Raw genomic sequence first — 17217 nt, forward strand, 5'->3', positions numbered from 1 at the left:
CTGAATAGAATCAGACCATGCCCTGTCTTCAGTTAACCTATGAACTTAATTAATGGTGACTAATACCACCCAAATTTGCATTTCCCATACAACTTTTATTTATGTATTTATTTGGCTAGCCTCTACTTCCATTCCAAGGATTATGATCTTGCTTTAGAGCACAGCAAAATTAATGCAGAGTCCTATACATACTGTCAACAGGCCATGGATAATATTTAAGGTATGAAGAGAAAATATATAAGCAAGTATTCAATAAATGTATCAACTCTGGCAACTCCTATTTTTAAAATAAAAAAAGCCATATGTATTAACAGCTTTAACTTTAATGCCTATATCCAACTGAAACAGTGAGATGCCCACTTATAAAGTCCCTTATTTTCCTTTGCATATCAAGTCTTTCATCATGAAACAAACTCCTATTTCAGCAAAGAAAATAGCAAGCTATTTTAAAACTATTAACTTAGTTATACTTTATTAAGCATCAGCTGCAGCCCACATGATTTTTAAATCACCAAATACAAAATAGCCTTGAGCAGGCAAAGAGCTCATGACCTCGCAAAAGTTACTTTCTAGGTAATGGAACATGAGGATGTTAAAAAAAAAATACAGATAATTCCATTAAGTAAAGTGTGGGGATTAAAATATAACTTCTGAAAAAAAAAACAACAGAAACATATCTGATTACAAGACAAACACTCACGCATTCTCCAGGAATAGGGACATTAGAACAAATTGTGTTCATGTAAACTCCCATTGGTTCAAAAGCTAAATGGAAATCCTGAAACCATTTTAAAGATACCATAAACACAGGAATACTGATTATCATAAAAAGATGGAAAATCACAGCAATATAATTTACATTTATTACTACATGGTTATTTGAAAACAACCAATACATTTCACAAAAGTAAGAATCTACCAGATAAAGTTTATCCAAATCTACTGCCGGAATATGAAAGCTATGTGGCAAAGAACCAACTAAATGGGCTTTCAGAAATTGAGATTACAGTATCCCACAACAATGAATGGGCAAAAATTAGAACACAATGGTAAAAAAACTACAATCTTTTATATTCTAATAGTTTGCTACAGTCTTTAAATCCAGACATTTGCCACAAAGACTTGTGGAAGCCACAACGAACTCCTAGAAAGACTGAAAAACACAGAAAGAACAGTCATTCTAATTTTAAAAAGGATTACCTGGGAAAGATTATAAACATTGAAAGGTAACTAATGTGGTCAACAGTGATATTAAAATACAACAAAAGGAACTTGAACTTAGTTAAAAGGGAACTTTTTTATGTGATGTTGTATTTTTGCTTTGACATAATCAAAACCCTATTTATTTCAAAAGAAGTGGGTAAGTAGAAGCTTTTCCTTTTGACAGTGATGCATCCTCCCTATGAAAAGAGGCAGATTATAGAAATAGAAAGCCCACCAGGCTCCTCTGTCCACGGGATTCTGCAGGCAAGAATACTGGAGTGGGTTGCCATGCCCTCTTCCAGGGGATCTTTCTGATCCAGGGGTTGAACCTGGGTCTCTGGCACTGCAGGCAGGTTCTTTACCATCTGAGCCACCAGAGAAGCCCATAGAAAAACTCTGTATCATCATATTTAAAGTTATACCAGATGGCTTGGGCATATCTTCTTCTACCTAAGTAGAAAGATCAACTTTTGTTGTATTTTTGTGGTTAGTTCTCCAGTTTTTCCTTTAAAATATAAAAGCAGAGTTGTACACTAATACTGTTCTCAGTGCTAAGGAAACACTAAATATACATTTCTGATTATACTCTGCTACTGCACTTTACTGAACGAGCAGCAGATGCTGTGCTGCTCTGCCTCAGTATGCAATGCAGCTCTCAGTCTCATACGCTCCCATCCAATTCTCTGGTTGTTCCACACAGTGATATCCCTTATTCATCCAACTGGACTTTCATCTCAAAAGCAAAGACCAGTATCTCCCCAGACATATCTCCAGGCTAACTACCGCATATACAATGAATAGACATTTCTTGACCTTCCTTTACTATTCTGATGCTCAACAAAGTGCTGTAAGGGGGGGGGGGGGGCATGGCAAATCAAGCCTCAAATAGCCAAAGCTAATTTAGTATCCACAATGGTTAAATAAAATGGAAAGGTAAGTAAAAAATTACCTGGTGTAAGAATGTATCAAGTACAAGTAAAGAACTGAACACAGATAGGAAACATAAAAAGGATCCATTACATAAGCACAGATAATAAGAGATCCCATCCTACCTCATTTTCAGTAGGTATGACAGTTTTACAACTACCAATGTCCCTATAACTCATCTAGTTTAAGAATCACAAATCAAGGAACGTTTCATTAAATGAAAACTTGGACTTGGCCTTGTTTTTGTATAATGTGAATAAAGTTGCCAAAGAATGCATTTTTCTGAGAGGTCCCCAGATTATCACATCACTGTTATCATAACAGCCTGGATATTAAAGATTGGCAAAAAATATCTTCAGTTAATTCAAGGTAGTTTATGTACATTCCCAGGAATTGCAGGCAGAACATCTATACGACCCCACATCTAGAGCTGGAAAAAAACAAAAAACAAACAAACAAAATATATATATATATATTCAGCTAAAGAGCAGGCCAACTTTCACAGGCTTTACAGGCTATAATACAGTTTTAAAGGCATGGTGTTCGTTTGTTTACAGAAAACTGATATGCCATATATAAACTAAGTAATAACCTCAGCTCCTAGTATATTTACTCTCCATTGAAAATATTCCAGTATTAATGAATAAATATACTGTAGCCTGTTTATCTGCCTGAAAATTCAAATTTAAGGTAGTTTAGAATTCATACTTTTGAGTATGACTTAGCATATTAGCAAGAGTAGCTAACAGCATTTTAAACAAAAGTAGTATTATATTTAGCCTTAAAGAAACTAATAAAAATACATTCATTTTAAACTCAGAAATGAATATAACAATTTATATTTGTTTTTAAAAAGTTTTTAATTTGAAGTTTTTTGATAAAAAAAAAAGAGGGGGTATTTTAAATAAGGAAATGCCAATGTGAAAATTTTACATACAACTGAAATAAAACCAATGTAAAAAACTATTTCTTCTCCATTTACTAAATTCAATTACATGTCCCATTCTTGGTATAGGTTAGGCCAGGTACAAGAATTAAGACTTTAGTTTTATGGTTTACTACATTTTAGACTTAAATCAAATTGAGACTTAAGGAAATTTTAAAAGTTAAATGTTTTTAAATAATGTATTTGTTAACTAAAATGTATAGTATAAAAATATTGTATATGATGAAAAAAGATCAGAAATGAAAATAATCTCCCCAGATATTTAAGTGTCTAAGTATTTTCTATAATTTTAACTTTGCCAAATAGTAAGGAACTACCCAACTGTTTAAGATACCAACTGCAGTTTGTAGCTGCTGCTGTATTTCTAAGAACCTCAACTTCAAATACCTCAACCTTTTATGGAAAGACAGAAACCCTGAACAAATTTTGTGTAATAAGTACCCTTAGGGTACTCAAAGAAAAAACAACATTGCTTTTAAGGCCAGGTGGGACATCATACAGGGTATCTCCACTGCCTGGGACCAATGCCCATTGCTCCCCCTGCCCCCCAAGTAAACCAAGACCCTTGTATTCTAAAAATAAAGGAGAGGGAATGAGGAAGCAGGGAGCAAAAGACATGGCCACAATGGACGAAAGAAAGCACAAGAGCTGGCTACAAAGGCCTTCAGGATCTAGCTCTAGACATTCCTCTTACAGATAGGGAAACCATGCCCAAAGAGATGAAAGCCCATAAACTGTGTCATCCAAAAAACGCGTTAGAGGATGAAGATTCAGGTTTCAGATCTCCTTTTCTTCTAGTTCAGTTCACTTGCCACTATTTTTTCCTTCACCATTCTCTTCAACTTCATCCTCATCTCTCAGGCTCAGGAATCCACAGGGATTGCCAATATCTCAACAATTTACCAAAAAATAAAATAAAAAAGAATTACCCTTACGCATCAAAATCCTTTTTCCTAAAGTGAATTTACCTTAAATCCTAAGGGCATAGGTAAGAGCAGAGAAGCTGAGTGGGAGGGTTGACGGCCCTCATTCTGTGGGAGTCCCGTGGGCACCTCTGCAGAGCCCAGTATGAAAATTTCCCTTTCATTATGACCACTATCTACTGCAGCATTTTTCTACCCACTGAAGCCATCTTAATAACCTAATCTCTCAACATCTGCCCCCACTCCCCATGGATCCTCCTTGACATCTTTGTCTGTCTTTTTCCTCCACAGATACACATCCCGCTCACATATCCTCTTGCTTCCTCCTGGTACAACCTCTTCAAATAATTATGTCCTTTCTTGTCTAAAAACACATCCCTTGCTGCCTTCAAAATAATTGCCAGCTTTTCTCTTCTAGCATACCTTCTCCTAGGCATTTATGTATTTAATTTGAACACCATACAAATGCCACTAATATAGCCTGACTGTGCCAGAGAAGAGAGGAGAGCAGAAATAGATGGATTACACTGCAACATTAACATGATAATAAATTACAAAATACATGAGATACATACTTATTTCTAACTGGAGATCCTGGCAGGACTACTTTGGTAAATAGGCGGACTTATTTAAAACAAGTGCTAATGGCTGATTACTGAAGTTACTGCCAAACCTCCAGGTTAGAATGCTATTTTCAAATGTAATATTAATCTGTTTATACAGTCCTCACTTGTAAAATCATTTCATGTTGATAAAGTAACTACGGATAACAGAGCTCCATTCACTGGACTCCCACAATGTTAAGTCTATGGTCATTCAAACTTGGGCTCTGTAGTAACGAATCCTCTTTTGTGAGGACTGAGTGTTCTACTTGTCCTGCAAATAATTCTCATTACCTGGCACCCAGTATGCACTCAAATTTCATCTGCAGGAAGAGAGATAGCATTTTGTAACCATAAAGGACTTGAAGGTAATTCGATTAAGACTTGACTCTCAGATGTTTGACTCAGTTTCTTTTCTATAAGGAACTGATTATTTGGGAGAAGATAAGTGTATATAATAGCAGCAACAAAATTTAGAGAAATACCATCAACTTTTTTATAAAGGTGAAAAACTGAACTAAGGGCTTCCTTAGAAATATATCTCAAGACAAATACAGCATGCTTCATGAAAAAGTTTGCCAAAAAATTCTATAAAACATTTATGAAATGTACGATTAGATGTTAAATAAACATATGATATTATACCTAACTGCAAATGATTCTGAGAAGACATAAAATATGTTCAGGTTAAATGATTCTGAAAAGAGATAAAAGGTGTTCAGTTTGACTGATGTTTAAAGTCAGGTGCACTTGGGTATATGATTCCTTTTTCCAAAAAAACAAATCAATTACGTTCAGGAAATGTAAAATGATTATGAGTTACTTTCAAATTTAAAAATGAAGCACTTTAGTTTAAGTGATCCTTTAAAAATAAATTGCTTTCACGCTTTCTGACATATGCTCAAACAAATATAATTGAAAAGTACATACTAAATCCTACTCATAATACAAATACTAAACCCCTAGCCAAAATCCTGATAAGTACACACTGTGCAGCCTACCTGGTCTATTCTGGATGTTCCGGCTGCAGTGCACCAACTATCTTGGAGTGAATCTGAGCCCCAAGCTGGCAACTGCAAACTAGATCTCACCTTCAATAGCATAGAAGTTTTCATCAGAAACAAGCAGTTCTCTTCCCCATACCCACCCACAAAAAAAAAAAAAAAGGAACAAAGAATGAAAAGAAAACAAAACAAAACAATCAAAAGTTTCTATCTTGTATCTTTGTTCCATCCTCTAACAGTGTTAAGGGAAAGATATTCTCATTTTAGATAATATAAGGGGACTTCGCTAACTTAAAATATCAACAAAATACTAAAGGTCTGAAAAAAATGTCTAATCATCATAAATATTAGGCCACATTTAGAAAAAGTCACTGAATCAGTGAACAAATTTGAATTCAATGTAAAACACCCTAATATTATTTTGCCTCGATCAGCGCTGCACTAACAATATTTGAATATACATACAGCTGATCATAGTCAAATTCATGAACAATTTACTTTAGCTATATTGGAGGAGAAACTCATATTGGTGGCCTATTAAAGATTAATAAATTAAGGCATTCTCAAGGAGCTGCCAGTTAAAAAGCTTCAGTATGAATTTAAGAAATATAGCAGAGTTTTTCTATACTTTATGAAGCTTATTTTCTATTATGTGTTTAGAGAATTTTTTTTTTAGTCTCATTTTCTCTGTATAAGGTATTTCATCCTGTGATAATTAAATTATACTTAAAAATTAGAGCTTTCTCATTTTAACCCATCAACTTAATCATACTATTACTACTACCACCACCCAAATTCCTATGTTGAAAGGTTAACATTAGAAACAAGGCTGTTTACACAGCATCCTTACCTGTAAGGGTAAGAGTGTGTTACTACTGTTGTCTGTTCTGAACACATTATCTTCAATCCAAGATTTTGGAGTCAGCGATGGAGTAGAGCGAGTGAATTTCGGTGGCGCTATGACATTCCCAGAAAACGGTTTCTTCAGTGGAGATATCTGATTCATAGCTCCTGCAATTCCCACGTTCCCAGTCCTACGATGATCTCTGCCATGCATCGCTCCCCAGGACATACTTCCAGTGCCCCAGCCACTGCTTTGATGGTTGCTCCAAGGAGATTGTTTCAGAAGAGGCTGGGGGAAATACATCTATTTAAATTACAGGAATTTCAAGAGTTTGTAATTGAAATCCAAATTTAGGCCCGAGCTACAAGTTTATATAATCTTTTAAAAAATGAGTATTTAATAGACTTGAGATCTCGTATATAAAAACATATTCACTTAATGCTAGGTGACTTTTCGTACTCTCGTCTACATAAATTATAATGAATCAAGCAGATATTTCAAGACAATTACTAAAATAGAACCATGCAGTTACTTTTTTTTCTCCTTCAGAGAGAGCCATATACATGATAGATATGAAGAAAAAACTAAAGATTTTGAAATTGAAATTAACTTTGAAGATCCTTAAAGATATAACTTACACTATGATCTTTACACAATCATATTCTAAGCATACCACTAGAAACAGGGTTTCACTAATTAAAATTTACCAATCATATGAGTGAAATATTTAGACTTTAGGTTTCTAAAACAAGTTGTATCACTGTAAAAGTGGTTAATAACATTTGGCTTTATTCTATTGCATGTAATAAAAATACCTTTGGGGGATACAGGAAATGTCTCTTTTTTTTTTTTTTCACTGTTTACTCAACTTTTAAAATATTTTATTCCAGTTTCAATGTACTTTCTTTGAAATTTTTGTAGTTGTTATTTCACTTAACTATCCAAGAAACTGTTATTATCTGCTATTATCCATAGGCGGATACACTGAGATAACTATATACTTTGATCGTTCTAGTAGAGATATTAATAATGCAAGTCTCCATTAATGTCATCCATTTTCAAAAATAAATTATATTCTAAAACAGAACCAATGGCAAGAAAAGTTAAGTCATCAAAGAATGAAAAATTCTCCAAGAGGCTATAACTGTAGATTTTGAAGAGTACTAATTGTTAGCGATTATATTGTCAATAAGCTTATAATTTAATAATTTTGTGCTAACATTGAGCCAAAGGGAGTATGGGTCATGGAGTTACTATATAAGTTACTAAGTTACTGTAAGTCAAGCACTCTTAAATCTATTTTTTTGGTAAACATGGTCTATAGTACCTGTTTAAAAATATTTTTTAATGGCAATATAATCATGAATATATACTACCCTTTCCCCCTCTACATACTTCAAAAGCATAGGTAAGGGTCCATGGACAAATCCCTCATTCTTGAGGGCCTTACTTTCCTCCTGGACACAGTGCTCAAACTTCTCTTGCAGTGATCTGAAATTAATTCCATTTAATAGTTGGGTGACCTTTTACACTCCATTCCGAGACCCTTCTTTTTGACCAAAAGCAGATTACAGTTAAATATGGATCTCTGTATACAGTCTTCTAATAACAGTCCATGGCCTCAAGAACACAAACATACCTATTGATAATTGCTGCGACAAGCTTCCAGTTAAAAAAGAAAGACCCTGACATCCAAAAGATAGTTCTTCAAGATCAGGTAAATCATGGAAAAGTGGCCTAGTATTTCAAAATTACCTATTTTCAACCCTTACAGGCCACATTCTCCTTTCTCAGGGAGAAACCAGTGGAGTGATTCAACAAAAGCTGCTAACTGTTATTCTGGTTAATTTAAATAAACTGTTAACTGTTACTTGGGTTAATTTAGATAGCAGCACCTCTTGAAAAGGTTAATCCTTAAAAACGAACTGGTCAATGGAAAAAGTTACATCAGTAAGTTAATACTTAAGGTTAAGGTCCAATTTTGCTTCTCAATCTTTAATCACTGAAGTGGCCTCAGACAGAATAATCACTTTAATAAATGCTGACTAGATTAAAAAAAAAAAAAAAGAACAACAAAATACTCTTTCAATGTCAACTAACCAACCCAGCGGTCACTCGGACGTTGTCCTGACAGGATAACAACACACACCTTGAATTTCAGAAAGGACCCGGATGAATAACCTGTCCGTTGTGATTTCATAATTACACTATCCCCTTAAAATACACACACCCTATCATTCAAAAGAAGGTTAAGACCACCAAAAAAAAAGGAAAAGTGTTCTCTTCAAGGTAACACACTAATCGCAGGCTCGTTTAGTTTTAAAACCTACAAGATATTATCCAAACCTTGAAAGGCACAGAAAGTGAAACCACCTTGGAGCATCTATCTCCGCAACCATCTGACAGCTCGGGGGACTGACCCACGCCGGGAGGGAGGCAGGTCGGCGGGAGGAATGCTGCCGTGCGGCCGCTCGCCGACGCGGGTCCCGCCGGGTTAGGCGGTGCGGGCGGCCACCGCCTCGCCCGCGACGGCTCCCTCCGGCCAATTCAGGAGGAAAGAAACCCCAAAGCAAAAAGGCCTTTCCGCCCGTTCCCTCACTGGACGGCGGCGGAGGGTCACGGGCTGCCCACACGCGTCGCCTCCGGTAATCCTTCTCCTCCTTCCCCAGCTCGATTCCCACAGCCGCTCCCCCTGAGGCCGCCGCCCGAGCCCGCCGGTCCCGCGAAGCCGGCCCCTCGGTCCCCGAACCCCGGCCACCTCGCCGCGTCTCCCGGGCTCGGGGAAGCCTGCTCCGCAGGACCGGAGAGGACGTCGCTCCCGGCCGCCCGCCACCCCGGCCCCGGCGCCATTCCGCCCCGGCCCCAGCCCCCAGCGCCGCGCCGGGGCGTTCGAGGGGGCGCCCGGCCGGGGCCACTTCCAGCCGGGCCCGCCTCCGGAGCCCCACAGCCCACGGTGGCCACAGCCCTCCCGCCCCGCCGGTGGCCGGTGGCCCGAGTCCCGTGGCTCTTCACCGCCCTCCGCGTCCCACTCCCTCGGGCAAGCGGCCGTCGCCGCGGCTCCTCGGGGCCGCTCGGGCCGAGCCCAGTCTCCGGCCGCCCCGCCCGCGGTCTCCCCGGCCCCGCAACGCAGCCGGGCGGCCGTCCGTCCGCCGTTACCTGGTGGTGGTTGTAGGAGTTCCTCTGCTGCAGGAAGGCGGCGGCCGCCGCCTGGTGCTGCTGCTGGAGCTGCGGGCTGACGGGCGACCTCCGGCTCTGCGGCTGCTGCGGCGCCGCGGGCGGCGGGGGCTGCTGCTGAGGTAAATTCATGGCGGGCGGCGGGGGCACGGCGGCCGCCGAGAAAGGGCCCCCGAAGCCGCCGCCGCCGCCGCCGCTCGCCGGCACGCTGAGCCCCGCGCAGCCGTGCGGGGACACCGGCGAGAAGCTCGGGAAGAAGGCCGGGTTCATGGACGACGGCAGCCCGGGGTAGAAGCCGTTCTCCGAATCGGGGCTGGGCGGCGGCATGGCGCTGAGCGAGCCGCCGCCGCCGCCACCGCCACCCGGGGTGGCGGCCGACGAGCCCGGCGGCTGCGGCTGCGGCTGCGGCGGCTGCTGGGGCGGCGGCGGCGGCGGCGGCTGCTGGGGCGGCGGCGGCGGCTGGGACTGGGGCGGCGGCGACGCGGTCTGCACCGACCAGGGGGTGCCGAAGCCGGGCAGCGGTGGCGGCGACGCGGAGCCGCCTCCCCCTCCGCCTCCGGGGGGCCCCCCGCCCCCGCTGCCGCCGCCGCCGCCGCCGCCGCCGCCCGGGTGCGGAAGGTCCGGGCTCTGCAGGCTGCTGAAGGCGCCCGCGCCGAGCGCCCCGCCGGGCAGGAGGTTACTGGGACTGTTGAGCAGAGGGTGGTTGGGGGACTCCATGGAGCCCGGCGCGGGGTTCACCGGCGGCGTCGAGGGGGCCAAGCCCGCATTGGGGGGCTCGGCGGCGCTGCCCTCGCCCGCGGCCGGGGTCTTGCGAGGGCTGCCCGCGCCTCCGTGGCGGCGCCGCGGGGCTGCGGGCGGCGAAGGCTGGAGCTGCGGGAGCGGGGGCAGGTCGGCCGGGCGCTGCCGCGGGGCGAAGTCCTGCGGCGGGAGGTGCTGCGGGTGCGGGAGGCTGAACTGCGGCGGCGGCTGCTGCTGGCGCTGGGCGAGCGGCGCCGGCTGGAGGAGCTGGCCGGGCGGCGGCAGCGGCGGCGGCGGCGGGCTGAACCGGCCCGGGCAGTGGAGCGGCGGCGGCAGCGGCTTCGAGTCCGGAGGGTGGGGAAGATGGGGAGGGCTGAACTCTTTCCTCTTCTGGCTGCTCAGCTGCTGCTGCTGCCGCTTACTGAAGTCCTGCGGGGAGGAGGTGCGGCGGCAGCAGCAGCAGGAGGCGGAGGAGGAGGAGGGGTGGTGCAGACTCGGTTTGAAGTCCTGGGAGGGGAGGAGGTGGGTCACACCCGCGTTCGTGCCGCCGCCGGGGTGGTGGTTGGGGAGTTTCTCCGTGGCCACCGCCCCCGAGAGCGGCCGCGCCGGCTGCTGTGTCAGCCCCAGCAGCAGCTCATCCTGCATGGTCTGCTGATGCGCCAGGAACGGGGAGGAAGAGGAAGCGGCGGCGGCGGCAGCCGAGCGGTCCGCGCCGCCGCAGCCGAGGGGAATCGACAAGGGGGAGGCGGCCTCCGAGAAGCCGGTGACAGGCAACGGCGGCGGCGAGAACGGGCCGAAGGGCGTGGCGGAGGGCAGCGGGGCGGCGGCCGCGGCGGAGGGACAGTACGCCCCGCCGCTGAACAGGGACCCGGGGCTGTTGCTTCGGAGAGGGGCGGTGTGCAGCACCCCAAAGCCGAAGTCCCTCATTTATCAGGCCGGCGGCCGCGGGAGGAGACGCGCCCCGTCCGCCGCCGCCGCCGCCCTGCCTAAGAAGCCGCGGGATCTGAGGCGGCGCGGCCGTGGTGGAAGGAGGGGGCGGGGGGAGTCAGTGAGAGAGGGACACCGTGACTGAGCCAGGGGGCACCGACTTCGGCCCCCGCCACACCTCGAGGCGCTCACCGCCACCTCCCGAGACCGGCTCGGGCTCCGCCGCCGCGGTCGCCGCCGCCGCCCAGGCCGCTTAAGAAGCCCGGAACGTGCGTCAGCGCCACCTCACAATCGCGCCGCCCCCCGCGGTGCGTCCCGGCACGCGCGGGCCCGCGGCCGCCGCGCCCCCCACTGCCCCGCCCCTCATGAATACACAGATGAGGGCCGGGGACGCGCTCGCGTTCTCGGGAGGGCGGGGGGGGGAGCGCGGGCGCGAGCGCGAGCGACGCGTCTCCTCAGGCTTCCCCCGCGTCCGGGAAAAGGAACGGCCGGCGACGCCTGAGCGCCCGGCGCGCGCTCACGAGGGCGAGCGCGCGCGCGGGCGAGCGCGCGCGAGACAGGCTCAGACCGTTCCTGGGCAACCGCCCCTCCGGGCGCGGGGTCTCAGCAGAGTCTGCGGCAGGTTGCGCGCGCCACCTGCCCTCCGACCGCGTCTCCCTCAGGGCCCCGCCCTGGGTCACGGGAGCCCCCGGCCGTCGGAATAGGGGTCCGCCCTAGGCGGCGCTGGCCCGCGGGGGAAACTGAGGCCCGGGAGTGGCTCTCCGGGTCGGCGGCCGCGCGGGGACACCGGCGCCTCGCGTCCCCCCGCCGGGGCTCGGCGCGGGAGGCCGCTGACTGGCTCGCGGTTGCAGGGCTCGGCCGCCGCGCAGGCCGCCGGGCGGCTCGCCCTGGAAAGCGCCTTTTCGCGCGGGTTTCCGTTTTTTTTTTTTTTTCCTTTTAGCCTCTCGCGCCGCGTGCTGTCATCCACCCTCCCGCCGCCGCTGGGAGGAGTTCCTTGTCGTGGAAACACGAAGCCCCTGCCGCGTCCCAAACGTTTTCACTTCAGTGGTGACGGAACAAAAGTCCCCGTAAGCCCCGCGGCCCCGCGTGGCGATGTACAAGCAGACGCGCACACGGCGGGCCCCGCGGCGAGCTCCCGGGGAAAGCGGAGCCCGCTCCCCAGCCCTCCCAGTCGGGAAAGCGCGGCCCGCGCGCGGCCAGGGGATCGCCGGGTGGGCGACTCCTCCCCAGCTGCGCTCGTTCCGGCATCCCCGCCCCTTCCCCCGGGAGACTCAACTATTTCCAAAGATTTATGAATTTTCAAGGTAGAAAGACTTCTTGACAACTGGGAGGAAAAGGAGATTCTGACTCAGCAACAGACTTGTTGAGACTTGCAAAACGGAAGAGGAGAGCTTTCCATGGTAGAGTTCTTACAGGAAGCGACAGGAGAGGCCCTCAACCTGTGTATTTCTTAAATAAACATTTAACATAGAGAAATAGGTTAGATAGATGGATAGATAGATAGATAGATGGATGGATGAGGGTCTAGATAAAGGAACAGCAGAGTGATCCATACTAAGCTACTGAATTTTATGTTCCTCTTTTGCCATTTTCTTTTTCTTGGCGTTCAGAGAAAAACTACTGAAAGAACTCTAGAAAATAGGCTAACATAGGCTAATAATCTCAAAAGCAATAGAAATGGGGTTAGAGTCTATCTGGTTTGGGTTTACAACTGAACTAAGATTAAATATTTTGTGTTGTTAACTAGCGCACACTTACTGCTGTAGGCAACAGTGTACATTTTTATGAGTCCTCATTCTCTATTAGTTAAATTTCATTCCTGCTTTTGTTACTTCAGTGTTTCAAATTTATACAAATCAAAATAAATAGAGAAAAACATTCCATGGGGAAAATACATTCCATGTATAATGTTTATGTTTTCCTGTCTAATGAACTAAGTTTGACGTTGCCTTCAAATAAGGAGAAAGTACTTTTTAAAAACAACTCATAAATGGTTTATAAATAAGTGGATGTATGGAAAATTGGTTTGAATTAGTAATCTCAAAACCATTTTTAACTAGCAAAATATAAAACCAGAGAATTCCTTTTTTACTCTAAATTAGCAATGTCTGGAAAATAACCTGAGCTCCTCAGAATTAAAAATATAAATAGCTATTTTCACAACACCTATTCACATATCTGTTAACTTACTCGCTAACCCATTTTGCAAGGAAAATGTTCAGCAATTGAGGCATATAAAGTCTTAAAATGAGCAAATCTTTTTTTTTTTCTAAGTAAAGTTATATTTGATTGGACTCATCTGAGGATCCAAGACAAATCTTGAAAAGGCAGGCACTAAAATTAGCTCAATCATCCATTAAAATTGCAGTTAGTGGTATGTGGAGAAAGAGTATACATTTAAAAGGCAAACGGTGCCATTCTGGGCTAAAGTTTGAACAAAAACAAGATTTCTTAGTGTGCTGAGACTAGTTTCGGTTTAGAACATTCCGAGCTCTCCAAAATGGAAAAATACCATGAAGTTTGGTATTATGTAATAAGGTCAAACTTCATATTAAGTACACTGAATTCTGAAGTTCCACTGCCGTGTCCTCTACTCACCACAGTAACATCTCAGATTGTGTTTTGAGGGTCCCAGGTTATATACTGAAAGCTAGAACTTTTAAGCTGATGAGTGTCCCATCATTGAAAATACTTTCCCTACAGTGCAGGTAGACCTGCATGGGAGGAAAGAGGTTGGGGACCCCTAGCCCAGGAGTCCCCAACCTCTAGGATCTAGTGCCTAATGATCTGAGGTGAAACTGATGTAATAATAGAAATAAAGTGCACAAAAAATGTAATGTGCTTGAATCATCCTGAAACCATCCCCCCACCCCATCCATGGGAAAATTGTCGCCCATAAAACTGGTCCCTGGTGCCAAAAAGGTTGGGGACTGCAGCTCTAGCAAGTCCAAAGCCAAGATCTTATGAGTCTATATTCTAATCATTTTTACATGAAAATATATTAATTGCATGACCAGTAACTCAGTCCCTGACTTGAATTTGACAGTCCCTTGTTCATTTCCAGCCACTGGCCTGGGCCAGTGGTTTTAAAAATATTTTGCTACAACCCAGGACACACATATACACACATGCACCTGAGATAAAGCTTTTGTTAAGCAATTTTTACTCAATACATGAAACAGACTCTTTTAAAATTTTACTTTTTAAGATCACTAGTCAGTCAGTTCAGTCCCTCAGTCATGTCCTACTCTCTGCGATCTCATGGACTGCAGCACGCCAGGCTTCCCTGTCCATCACCAGCTCCCAGAGCTTGCTCAAACTCATGTCCATGGAGTCAGTGATACCATCCAACCATCTCATCCTCTGTCATCCCCTTCTCCTCCTGCCTTCAATCTTTCCCAGCATCAGGGTCTTTTCTGAGTTAGTTCTTCGCATCAGGTGGCCAAAGTATTAGAGATTTAGCTTCATCATCACTCCTTCCAATGAATATTCAGGACTGGTTTCCTTTAGGATTGACTGGTTTGATCTCCTTGCTGTCCAAGAGACTCTTAAGAGTCTTCTCCAACTCAACAGTTCAAAAACATCAATTCTTTAGTGCTCAGCTTACTTTATGGTGCAACTCTCACATCGGTACATGACTACTGGAAAAACCATAGCTTTGACTAGACAGACTTTTGTTGGTAAAGTACTGTCTCTGCTTTTTTAATATGCTGTCTAGGTTGGTCATAACTTTTCTTCCAAGGAGCAAGCGTCTTTAAATTTCATGGCTGCAGTCACCATCTGCAGTGATTTTGGGGCCCAAAAAAAGAAAATCTCTCACTGTTTCCATTGTTTTCCCATCTTTCTGCCATGAAGTGATGGGACCAGATGCCACGATCTTAGTTTTCTGAATGTTGAGTTTTAGGCCAACTTTTTCACTCTCCTCTTTCACTTTCATTGAGAGGCTCATTAGTTCCTCTCTGCTTTCTGCCTTAAGAGTGGTGTCATCTGCCTATCAGAAGTTATGGATATGTCTCCCAGCCATCTTGATTCCAGCTTGTGCTTCATTCAGCCTGGCATTTCGCCTGATGTTCTCTTCATATAAGTTAAATAAGCAGGATGATTTCAAATCTCTAATTTTAGACTCATGATTAGGTCATGAGCTGAAATTGAAGAACACTGTCCTAGAAGACTATTTCTCACTTTCTCTGTCTTAAAGCCTCCTTACACCTCTGTCCTCACTCTCAGTTGCTCACTTGGCTTCCTAGTTCTCTGGGAAGATAGAAGCAGTTATAGGTGAGCTTCCCCAGGTCCTCACTGCTCCCCTTTCCAGTCTCTGCATCTGTCCCGGTATACCTCACCTTCCCCTCTGGTACATGGAGGGCGTGTCCTCAGCCCATTTCTGGTCAAGGCCAGCCCCCAACTGGTGCACCACATCCTTTCCATGCTTGCTCAGGACACAGCTTCGTAGGCATCCCAAATTAAACATGCCCCAAGTTGAACTCCCCACTTCCTTATTGGACTGCAAAGAAATCCAGCCATCCATCTTAAAGGAAGTCAACCCTGAATATTCACTGGAAGGACTCAGGCTGAAACTGAAGCTCCAATACTTGGGCCACCTGATAGGAAGAGCCCACTCTGGAAGAGATCCTTTTCCTGGGAAAGATTGAGGGCAGGAAAAGGGAGCAGCAGAGGATGAGTTAGATAACATCACTGACTTAATGAACATCAATTTGAGCAAACTCCAAGAGATATAGTGGAGGAGAGGGGAGCCTTACGTGCCACAGTCCATGGAGTCGAAAACAGCCAGAAGTTAACGACTGAACAACAACAACCTCATTAATCCCCATCTGGGTAAATAGCCCTCCACTGTTGTAGCTACTTAGGCCAAAAACTTTGGGGTCCTTCTTGACTTTTCTTTTTTTTTTTAAATAGGATATCCAAGCCATCATTTCATGCTTCGTGTCCTACCTTTAAGTTATACCCACAATCCAACCACTTTTCACCACCCCCATCTCAAGCAATGTGGTCCAGGCCACCATGCTCTCTCCTCTCGATCGTTGCTCTCAAATCCTAAACAGTTACCCAGCTTTGGCTCTTGTCTACAATCTACTCTCCATGAGGCAGCCGGAATGCTACTTTCAGACAGATGACATCAGCTCCTCTGGTGAAATACTTACTTAAATAAAAGTCAGAACGTTTTCAATAACTGAAAAGTTCTTCGTCATGGCCTCCTGCCCTCACTAATCCTTCTGACAACTTCTACCCTCAGTGTAATGCTTATTTCTTTAGCATACCAGGTCAAGTTAGCCTCAGGGCCTTGCAAATCCCACTGTCTGCAATACTTGTCCCCTCAATACCACCGACTTCACTTTCACTTTTCACTTTCATGCATTGGAGAAGGAAATGGCAACCCACTCCAGTGTTCTTGCCTGGAGAATCACAGGGACGAGGGAGCCTGGTGGCTGCCATCTATGGGGTCGCACAGAGTCGGACACAACTGAAGCGACTTAGCAGCAGCAGCAGCAGCAGCAATACCACCAGTGACTCTGTCACTTTTTTTTTTTCTTTTTTAATCTCTCTCTCTCTACTTGGCGGTATCTGCTCAAGCTCATTTTCTCAGTGCTGTCCATCTTCCCTGCCTGCCATTGTAAAACAGCAGCCCCCTCCCTCCATTCCAGCCTCCTTCTCCTTCAAGGGTGGTCAGTCACTCAGTCGTGTCCGACTCTTTGCAACCTCATGGACTGTAGCCCGCCAGACCCTTCTGTCCATGGAATTTTCCGGGCAAGACTACTGGAATGGGTTGCCATTCCCTTCTCTAGGGGATCTTCCTGACCCAGGGATCAAACCTGCATCTCTTGTGTCTCCTGCACTGGCAGGCGGATTCTTGACCACTGCGCCGCCTGGGAAGTCCCCCTTCTCCCTCGCAGGCGGTTTGATTTTCCTCCGT

The 17217-nt window shown here is 45.6% G+C and overlaps 1 protein-coding gene and 1 long non-coding RNA gene across 39 annotated transcripts in view; one reads left to right on the forward strand and one right to left on the reverse strand.

The window, feature by feature from the left end:
* Positions 1–11533, reverse strand: part of CPEB2 (cytoplasmic polyadenylation element binding protein 2) — a 75049-nt gene extending 63516 nt beyond the window's left edge. For 4 of the 38 annotated variants that reach the window (XM_081483167.1, XM_081483010.1, XM_081597057.1 and 1 more), the window contains exons 1-3: positions 9606–11533; positions 6456–6737; positions 5603–5692 (exon numbers count right to left, since the gene is read on the reverse strand). In XM_081483167.1, the coding sequence (XP_081339293.1) occupies positions 5603–5692; positions 6456–6737; positions 9606–11288 (2055 nt within the window). In that variant the 5' untranslated portion in view covers positions 11289–11533. Of the gene's footprint in view, positions 1–5602; positions 5693–6447; positions 6753–7844; positions 7941–8088; positions 8628–8795; positions 9541–9605 lie in introns of those variants that run through there. The other 34 variants (XM_081483088.1, XM_081482918.1, XM_081596967.1 and 31 more) reach the window with 23 other exon arrangements.
* A 496-nt stretch (positions 11534–12029) lies between these two features.
* On the forward strand, positions 12030–16483 carry LOC145504545 (uncharacterized). The gene is made up of 2 exons (XR_014052305.1): positions 12030–13860; positions 16078–16483. It is a non-coding gene; the product is annotated as an uncharacterized LOC145504545 (long non-coding RNA).
* Positions 16484–17217: the final 734 nt, after the last annotated feature.

This window comes from Giraffa tippelskirchi, chromosome 1 (assembly GCF_054371585.1).
Source record: "Giraffa tippelskirchi isolate mGirTip1 chromosome 1, T2T-mGirTip1v1.2.pri, whole genome shotgun sequence".
Lineage (NCBI taxonomy): Eukaryota > Metazoa > Chordata > Mammalia > Artiodactyla > Giraffidae > Giraffa > Giraffa tippelskirchi.